Genomic DNA, 10,343 nt, shown 5'->3' with positions numbered 1-10,343 from the left:
CATTTTCAAGGTAGTTGACTGTAGGGATTGAATGGTCGTAATGTATGGTATACAAGTCATTTCCAACTGTTCTTTCAGGTTGATGTTCCCAGGACTTGCTGCTGCACTGGATATTTAATTTTTACAGTGGAGGTACTTACATACTCCATCATGTCTCGCTGTGTAGTAGAACCTTGCAACTTGATATCAGATGACCAACACTTTCCAATTCTGTATGGCCGAACCTGCATTTATTGTCATTACTGATACCTGCCATCTTCTTGAATGCATTGGTCATCAATCCCTGGTCTTAAGCAGCCATTATGACCCTTTCCTGATCGTGGTGGAGTGCTCCCCTTTTGAGCCAGTCCAAGGAACCTTTGTCTATGTATTCCTGAGAAAATGCATACATATGTGTCTGTGAAAATATTTAACCGATAAACTCTTAAATTAAATAGGAAAGTTATACACAAACGATTGTTTATGAATAAAATCTTTGTTTGGATGGATGAATAACACGTACAGAAATATGTTCTGAAGTTGAAATTGCAAAACGTGATTTCAAGTTGTCGACGTATTTCAGCCATAGTTTGAAGTGGTTTAATTTGAAATTTTATCTCTGTCGATAGCTCAAGTGGTAGGGAATATTGCTGGAGTGCTGAATGTTTAGCTTTTGATTCTAGCTGATAGCACCTAAATCAGGTTTTTTTTAAACTTTCGAAATCAATGCTATATTTTAAAAGTGCAATATAACATTCAATAGAAAATTGATTCTGTAATAATAAATACGAAATCTGCTTGAATTAAAATAGATTCAAGCGTATTTTAAGACCGGGCGCTCCCTGCTAATCTATAATAAAGTATATATATATATATATATATATAAAGTAGGGCTGTGACAACAGCATATTCTCTTCATTGTTTTGACTTTTGAGTATATATTAATATCTTATGTTTTTATATAGACTGGTGTGGTTCTCGGTTGATTAAGTGTATCTGTGTCGGATATGTAGCCGAGAGTCAAAAGAATGAAAGGAGTATTCTGTTGTCATAGTCCTAATTATAAGTTAGCACAAAGACTTCATTTTAACCATGCAACGTTTGATGATTCAGAAACATTCTCTACTTCATTCTAAAGCACGTTTAGTTCCAAACAATCGTTTCTGCCCATTTCAAAAACACATGGTTTTACGATATACAAAATATTACTGATATTGATGAAAATATTTTTTTAAAAATAAGTGTTTTTGAAAGAAATATAGAATGTTTATCTGAATAAGTAAGGTTTAGATGATGTTATGTGTGTCCGTGCGTGCGTGCGTGCGTATGTATTTGAATTCTTTTGAAAGTCCAATCCTGACCATAAGAGACCAGACAGACCTTGTATACCAGGATCGACTGTCCCATTGTGAAGCGTAATAAAAGTACAGCCATTCTCTGTCTATGTCTACCACTATGCTTTATCTCTTTCTTCTCTCCCCTCTGATGAACGCAAACGACAACAGGTGGCGCACTAATCGAAAAGGAAGAAAACCACGATAAAGAAATGTCTGACAATCAATTAGAAATCATGATGAATCAGAGTCGAAGGCAGGTGAAAAGCCGTCGATTTACGTCCCCCTATCAACGTGAGGAGGGGAAAAGAATTTTAGTTATCAATATTGAATATATAGACTCCTCAGAAACATTGTACATCATAAGATATTTATAGAGCAAAGATCGGTCCAGTGCAAGGAATATCAGACTCAATTCTGCAGAATCAGTAGCGGTTTCAGGGGAGGGAGGGCTGGGTGGGAATGGGGATGTGTTTCGCAGACTGATGAGGCTCTACAATGCACTTAACTCCCAACAGAATGCCGGATGGACCAATAAGCGTTCTTGCAGTCTTACGCTGACCTCAACCACCCCTGCCCTCTCTGGAGCTCACCCTGCCATGCCTAGCCCCACACTCAGCTACCAAAAAGTCCTGACCAATTCCAATGTTCATGTCCAGTTCATCTCCACTTGACTGCTTCACTTGTGATGGAGTTGAAAAGGATAAAAACAAATTATGGAAAGTAAACATTGCACAAAAAGGGCGGGGGTGCTCTTAACTTGCTTTTAAAGTAGGGCACCTTCAAGGGTTTGTGCATTCGTTCTTTTTGCGAACTGTTATCCTCATCTTTCACTACGTTTCAGCCAACCCACTCTCTGGCTTTCTTCAGGTGATTAAATGCGACGGATAGGAACTTAGTCTTAGTAATTACCAAGGATATGACACCAGCATATTCTTTTTATTGTTTTTGCTCTCGGGTATATATCCAACACAGTTAGAGACAATCAACTGAGTATCACATCTCTGTACATAAAAAACATAAGATATCAATGGATATATACCTGAGAATCAAAACAAGGAAAAGAATATGCTGTTGTCATAGCCCTAGTAAATACTGACTTCCATAGTTGTTGTTGTCTCACCATGTGTTGGCCCACTAAAACTCTTGCCTACTTGGGTAGGATTGAAACCATTACCTTTAGACAATGTTCACCTAGAACCAAAGAAATTCAATTTCTTTTCTCCACTACGCCACAGCCCCCCCCCCCCCCGCAAAAAAAAAAAACGAAAAAAGAAACCTACTGCCTATACAACTGCAAAGAAATTTATGGCAATATATCAAACTCTTTATTCGAGAAGGTCCTGGATATGACCTTAAACTATATCCAATGGTGAGGCCCCAGATTGCAGGCTTTGGGGGGTGTGGAGCCACCCTTTAATTGCCATTGCTCCCACGTTCACTCTGACCTGGAGTGGTAGTACCTGTTAGGGTCCCAACTATGGGTTAAATAGAAACCGACTTAAAAAAAAACAAAAAAACTATATTCTATTAAAAAAATTTTCCTCAAAATCGTTGGATTCGCCATTAAATAACCTGAAAAGGTTTGATATGCCGTAAAAAAAAACAACCGACCAAAATGATTTGAGAAACAGTATGAATGGGCTTCTGAATCAGAACATCTCGCTCGGTAGGAAAGAAGAGGACGACAGCAAGTAACATACACTGACAGTCTGAATACTTGAGCAACAATGAATTCATGAATGCCTCGAGGGAGAGATGGATGGAGAGCCGTAGCCGTCAGGCAGGACATCACTTGAATGACTGAATATTATTTGGCACTTTGTAGTAAAACATAATAGCACACATATTCATATGCCATATATAATTCATAAAATGTTTACTTCTAGAAGGTCCACCATTCCAGGCTTTACCAGTTCTCTGAAAAGGTGATACTTCATTGCTTATAGCTGAAGGCATCTCTACTGGATAATGCTGATGGGGCTGTTCAAGCATTTTCTTTTTGTAAGCCAGACTGTGCTTATTATAGTGCTTTGGCTTACCAAGCTCACACCTATTGTATCTAACTTCATAGGAAAGAGTTTAAAAATGTTCAGTCTGACAATGGCTTTGTTACTGTTGAACTGAGGTATGGTATATCTTTTTTATTTTATAGCCTTAAGAGGTCGACTCTCTCAAGCTTTATCTTCTATGAAAATAGAAATTTTGCACCTACTAGTAAACTGATGCAGTTCAAATTTTCAAGTTGTGAGGAAAAAGCAGATAGCAAGTCAGACAATCCCCACTGTATGCAATTAATTTGAAAAGAAATCATTTATTCTAAATAAACTGTCAGCAGTGGATGCTTTTTTCTTGCTAGTCGCCTAGGAATACTGGCAGTTTATTGCTAATTGCCTGAGGCGCCTCTTCTGGGATATGTTGACAGAACTGTTACATTTTTTTGTAGATCAGTGCGTTTATCCCAGAGCTCTGGCTTTGCGAAATCACATCTGACCTTGTGACTAATCTCCTGTTCATTATGTGAATCAATCTCAAGAACGAGGTATTTTTTAATTAAACTAGAAATGATTTTTTTAATGTAAAAATCGTAAATTTTAAAGTTTAAAAAATTTTTTTTATCAGAATTCTTTGAGATGAGTAATTTGTGCATTCATTCCTTTTCTGAACTGTTATCCTCATCTTCATAGCTGTTGTTTCACATTTCGGATAACTCATCCTTTGGTCTTCTTCGTGTGATTAACCGCGACTGGATAGAAATGCTGAGTCTTGTAACTCCGGGGCCCGTGGCGCAGTGAATAGAGGCATTGAATCTCTACGCTTCCAGGTGAGCATTGTCTGAAGATAGCGGTTTCAATCCTACCTAAAGCAGGTCAGAGGATTAATTGGCTAAAATATGGTGAGGTAACAACTATGGAAGGCAGTAATTACCATTATGAGACTTGGCATTACTATACCATCGTGGTTAATTGCCTGAAGAAGGCCAGAGGATGAGTTGACCGAAACATGATGGATAACAACTATGAAGATGAGTATAATAGTTTGCAAATAAAAAAAATAAATTTTAAAAACATATCTTATGCGATGAACAATCTGGGAGGTGGTGCTGCTGGTGGTGGTGGATAATTACACACTGAAAACCTGAATGTTCCAAGTTCAAACTCATTTGGTTCCATACCACAACTTTTACGTGATTCTGCTGGCAAGTGATATGGTATCTTAGTATATTTACAGGATAAAACGAACATGCATCGTAGGATTTACACGTTCTCTCGCTGACTTATTTCGACTGAATGGGTTATGGTGGACATTTTTAGTCCTTATTATTTAGTTACCTCCCTTAGGATAGCTCTCTATGGTCATAACATCACTAAGTATCTTATTCTAAAACTAATCTAGCAATATCAGCAACAAAATCGAGCCAGTTAAGAGTGTACAATGCTGACTCATACAAAATGACTTTTTAATGACTACTTATTCACATATCACCAAAGTTAAGCAACATGAAACCTGACCACTACCAGATGAGTGCCCATTTGTTAATGCTAGGTGCTGTATGCCATTACTGGAATATACATGGAGCTGGGAATCACTTGTGAATCTAATATTCCCTATAAACTTCCTCCTTGGAGGGAAGTTGGCATAGCTTGACCAGGGCTAATGCCGCACCAAGTATTACCAGTCTGTTAGTCTTAAGATGAATACTCGGTCTTAAAAGGTCTGCTGTCATGCAAGTACATTATGTAATATATATTGAAAATAGTAAATATAAAAAAAACATTCATTTTGGATGCTGTTATCTGATGAAGTGTGTGTGTGGGTGTGTTGTAATAGTATCTGTCCTTTTCTTTTTACTTAGGTAGTGTTGGGCAGAATGTTTGCAATTTTGGTTTGTTCAGTTTTAAATCCAGACAGTAGGACTGGCACGATGATCTGACGAGATTGCAATAGGCAGTAATGGATGACTCCATTATGGCACCACCATTTGAAAGAGGAGATGTACAGCTTTTAAATGATGCGTGCACTCGCAGATGGTGGAGAGGAAGGAATAGGAAAACAGTTGGTCATACTAATGCTATATGAAAATGGCAAGCTTATTGTATTTCATACATACATATGTACATACATACATTGTTTATATTTTTGTATATTATTTTATATTTTCCATGTTTGATGTACTCTTGCTTATATATTAGTGTTGGGACGATTAATTGAATTTGGAGTCAGGAATCGGAAATATCGGAGCTCTTTGGAGTATCGGAATCGAAAAAATTTGAGCCTATTTTCCAATGCCAAAACCGATTCCTTTAATTATCTATTTTATTTGATTTTGTTTTTATAAAACATTTACCACTGCTTGTAATAACATAATATTTATTGATTTAAACTTCCAGTAAGACTAAAATTTCCAGGTCACCCCGTCGCAAGTGTGTTTTTACGTCTGAGAAAATACATGTACCTTTAGGGTGTGTTTTTACAGTAATCGAGACAAAATAAGAATTTTATAGTAAAGTATTTAGAGATTTATAACGAATTGGTAATTGTATCGGAATCGTCCCATCACACACACACATATATATATATATATATATATATATATATATATATATATATATATATATATATACACACACACACATTTAACAACATGCCAAAGAATAATGACAAGCTTTAAAAGCGAGTGGATAAAAAGGAATATTACTACAAAAAATGCTAGTTTTATTTTGGTGTCTTTAACTGCCCCCCTCCCTATATTTGCTGATGGGGAGACTTTGTTTAAAGAAAATCTTTTATCAAATTATTGTTCATGACATATTGTCTATTTCAATAAAAACATTGTTTCCGAAACGATCGTACAATTTATTGATTTTGTCTGTTTTCCTTTTGAAATTGATTTTTAATTCAAAATTATGAATCGTTTTACTTATTTATATATATATATATATATATATATATATATATATATATATATATATATATATATATATATAGTCAGTTTAGGAGAAATAAACACAGGCTCAATTATGCGAGTAAGATTGATATTTAGTTTTGGTATGTACTGTACAAAAAGAAAGTGAATAGCGATATATCTGTAGTTTACATCTATTTAAATAAAAATGTAATTGTTCGCATGTTACTAATATGTAATCTAAAAAAAACTAATTTACTGATTAACTTTAAATTTTGCTATACAATTTAAATCGGATACATGTGTTTTTTATATATCACTTTTTAATTATAATGCTCTAGGAAATTTTTATTTAATAAATTTGGTTTCCTTTGTCACGAACTGGTCATTTTAATATAAGGGAATTAATCACCTGTCACGTGATAACCTTAATTCTTCAACCTTTCCTCTTTCATTTACTTTGTTGGATTAACTAGAATTTTCTTCTCTTTCTTTAAAATTTCTCTGGTTGTGCTTCAGCGATAAAACACTAATTATCGATATATTTAATATATCATTTCAAAGGGGGCTTCATTTAAAAGAAATGTGAAAAAAAGAAAAATGAACTCCTTTATATTTTTTATTTGAATAAAATAAAATACTCATCAAGTGCGCTTGAAAGCCAAATCACAACGTAATATTAGGAAAATAAACAAATATTTTACTTGTTTGGAATTTATAACATAAATATATTTCAGAGCCAAAATCCATCTTCAGTATGTTGTTTCCTTTCGATTTTTCTTTTCCTACTTGTCATATAGTTGGAGAAAGAAAAGTCTGTTTGTAAAGAGTCGCGCGTTGTATCTCAGCGGTTGTATTTTGAAATGTGGGAACTGTGCGTTGGCAACGCGAGATTAACGTCAAGGGAGTGAGTTCCATTATAGGAACGTTAATTTAATTTGAATAAAATACATTTACAGTGCGCTTGAAAGCCAAATCACAACGTAATATAAGAAAAGTAAACAAACATTTCACCTGCTTGAAATTTAAATAGAAAAAGTAAAATATTTCTCTCACCCTTTCTCTCTCTCTCTCTCCCTCCTTTTTTGTTCTCTCTCCCTCCTTTTTGTTCTCTCTCCCTCCTTTTTTGTTCTCTCTCCCTCCTTTTTTGTTCTCTCTCCCTCCTTTTTTGTTCTCTCTCCCTCCTTTTTGTTCTCTCTCCCTCCTTTTTTGTTCTCTCTCCCTCCTTTTTTGTTCTCTCCCTCCTTTTTGTTCTCTCCCCCTCCTTTTTTGTTCTCTCCCCCTCCTTTTTTGTTCTCTCCCCCTCCTTTTTTGTTCTCCCCTCCTTTTTTGTTCTCTCCCCTCCTTTTTTCTCTCCCCCTCCTTTTTTTCTCTCCCCCTCCTTTTTTCTCTCCCCCTCCTTTTTTCTCTCCCCCTCCCTTTTTTCTCTCCCCCTCCTTTTTCTCTCCCCTCCTTTTTTCTCTCCCCCTCCTTTTTCTCTCTCCCCTCCTTTTTTTTTCTCTCTCTCTCCCTCCTTTTTTTTTCTCTCCCCTCCTTTTTGTTCTCTCCCCCCTTTTTGTTCTCTCCCCTCCTTTTTGTTCTCTCCCCCTCCTTTTTTGTTCTCTCCCCCTCCTTTTTTTCTCTCCCCCTCCTTTTTTCTCTCCCCCTCCTTTTTCTCTCCCCCTCCTTTTTTTCTCCCCCCCTCCTTTTTTTCTCCCCCCCCTCCTTTTTTCTCTCCCCCCCCTCCTTTTTCTCTCCCCCCTCCTTTTTTCTCTCCCCCCTCCTTTTTTCTTCTCTCTCTCCCTCCTTTTTTTTCTCTCTCTCTCCTCCTTTTTTTTTCTATCTCTCTCCCTCCTTTTTTTTTCTATCTCTCTCCCTCCTTTTTTTTTCTATCTCTCTCCCTCCTTTTTTTTTCTATCTCTCTCCCTCCTTTTTTTTTCTATCTCTCTCCCTCCTTTTTTTTCTCTCTCTCTCCCTCCTTTTTTTTCTCTCTCTCTCTCCCTCCTTTTTTTTTCTCTCTCTCTCCTCCTTTTTTTTCTCTCTCTCTCCCTCCTTTTTTTTTCTCTCTCTCTCCCTCCTTTTTTTTTCTCTCTCTCTCCCTCCTTTTTTTCTCTCTCTCTCCCTCCTTTTTTTTCTCTCTCTCTCTCCCTCCTTTTTTTTTCTCTCTCTCTCCCTCCTTTTTTTTTCTCTCTCTCTCCCTCCTTTTTTTTTCTCTCTCTCTCCCTCCTTTTTTTTTCTCTCTCTCTCCCTCCTTTTTTTTCTCTCTCTCCCTCCTTTTTTTTTCTCTCTCTCCCTCCTTTTTTTTTCTCTCTCTCCTCCCTCCTTTTTTTTTCTCTCTCTCTCCCTCCTTTTTTTTTCTCTCTCTCTCCCTCCTTTTTTTTCTCTCTCTCTCCCTCCTTTTTTTTTCTCTCTCTCTCCCTCCTTTTTTTTTCTCTCTCTCTCCCTCCTTTTTTTTTCTCTCTCTCTCCCTCCTTTTTTTTTCTCTCTCTCTCCCCTCCCTCCTTTTTTTTCTCTCTCTCTCCCTCCTTTTTTTTTCTCTCTCTCTCCCTCCTTTTTTTTTCTCTCTCTCTCCCTCCTTTTTTTTTCTCTCTCTCTCCCTCCTTTTTTTTCTCTCTCTCTCCCTCCTTTTTTTTTCTCTCTCTCTCCCTCCTTTTTTTTTCTCTCTCTCTCCCTCCTTTTTTTTCTCTCTCTCTCCCTCCTTTTTTTTCTCTCTCTTCCCTCCTTTTTTTTCTCTTCCCTCCTTTTTTTTTCTCTCTCTCTCCCTCCTTTTTTTTTCTCTCTCTCTCCCTCCTTTTTTTTCTCTCTCTCTCCCTCCTTTTTTTTTCTCTCTCTCTCCCTCCTTTTTTTTTCTCTCTCTCTCCCTCCTTTTTTTTTCTCTCTCTCTCCCTCCTTTTTTTTTCTCTCTCTCTCCCTCCTTTTTTTTCTCTCTCTCTCCCTCCTTTTTTTTCTCTCTCTCTCCCTCCTTTTTTTTCTCTCTCTCTCCCTCCTTTTTTTTTCTCTCTCTCTCCCTCCTTTTTTTTTCTCTCTCTCTCCCTCCTTTTTTTTTCTCTCTCTCTCCCTCCTTTTTTTTTCTCTCTCTCTCCCTCCTTTTTTTTTCTCTCTCTCTCCCTCCTTTTTTTTTCTCTCTCTCTCCCTCCTTTTTTTTTCTCTCTCTCTCCCTCCTTTTTTTTTCTCTCTCTCTCCCTCCTTTTTTTTTCTCTCTCTCTCCCTCCTTTTTTTTTCTCTCTCTCTCCCTCCTTTTTTTTTCTCTCTCTCTCCCTCCTTTTTTTTCTCTCTCTCTCCCTCCTTTTTTTTTCTCTCTCTCTCCCTCCTTTTTTTTTCTCTCTCTCTCCCTCCTTTTTTTTTCTCTCTCTCTCCCTCCTTTTTTTTTCTCTCTCTCTCCCTCCTTTTTTTTTCTCTCTCTCTCCCTCCTTTTTTTTCTCTCTCTCCCTCCTTTTTTTTCTCTCTCTCTCCCTCCTTTTTTTTTCTCTCTCTCTCCCTCCTTTTTTTTTCTCTCTCTCTCCCTCCTTTTTTTTTCTCTCTCTCTCCCTCCTTTTTTTTTCTCTCTCTCTCCCTCCTTTTTTTTCTCTCTCTCTCCCTCCTTTTTTTTTCTCTCTCTCTCCTCCTTTTTTTTTCTCTCTCTCTCCCTCCTTTTTTTTTCTCTCTCTCTCCCTCCTTTTTTTCTCTCTCTCTCCCTCCTTTTTTTTCTCTCTCTCTCCCTCCTTTTTTTTCTCTCTCTCTCCCTCCTTTTTTTTTCTCTCTCTCTCCCTCCTTTTTTTTTTCTCTCTCTCTCCCTCCTTTTTTTTCTCTCTCTCTCCCTCCTTTTTTTTTCTCTCTCTCTCCCTCCTTTTTTTTTCTCTCTCTCTCCCTCCTTTTTTTTTCTCTCTCTCTCCCTCCTTTTTTTTCTCTCTCTCTCCCTCCTTTTTTTTCTCTCTCTCTCCCTCCTTTTTTTTTCTCTCTCTCTCCCTCCTTTTTTTTTCTCTCTCTCTCCCTCCTTTTTTTTTCTCTCTCTCTCCCTCCTTTTTTTTTCTCTCTCTCTCCCTCCTTTTTTTTTCTCTCTCTCTCCCTCCTTTTTTTTTCTCTCTCTCTCCCTCCTTTTTTTTTCTCTCTCTCTCCCTCCTTTTTTTTTCTCTCTCTCTCCTCCTTTTTTTTTCTCTCTCTCTCCC

General features: G+C 37.1%; 1 protein-coding gene across 1 annotated transcript; it reads right to left on the bottom strand.

Annotated features, from left to right (window-relative positions):
* Positions 1 to 8,965: 8,965 nt before the first annotated feature.
* Positions 8,966 to 9,928, bottom strand: LOC145284653 (uncharacterized; the record flags this gene model as incomplete). The annotated part of the gene is made up of 2 exons (XM_080133555.1): positions 8,966 to 9,022; positions 9,845 to 9,928. Coding segments are annotated over 2 exons (141 nt in total), but the record flags the coding sequence as incomplete, so codon positions are not given.
* Positions 9,929 to 10,343: the final 415 nt, after the last annotated feature.

The sequence above is a fragment of the Euprymna scolopes genome, chromosome 9 (genome assembly GCF_053919585.1).
Source record: "Euprymna scolopes isolate OS-2025 chromosome 9, ASM5391958v1, whole genome shotgun sequence".
Taxonomy (NCBI): Eukaryota; Metazoa; Mollusca; class Cephalopoda; order Sepiida; family Sepiolidae; genus Euprymna; species Euprymna scolopes.
This window is presented reverse-complemented; position numbering and strand designations above follow the sequence as displayed.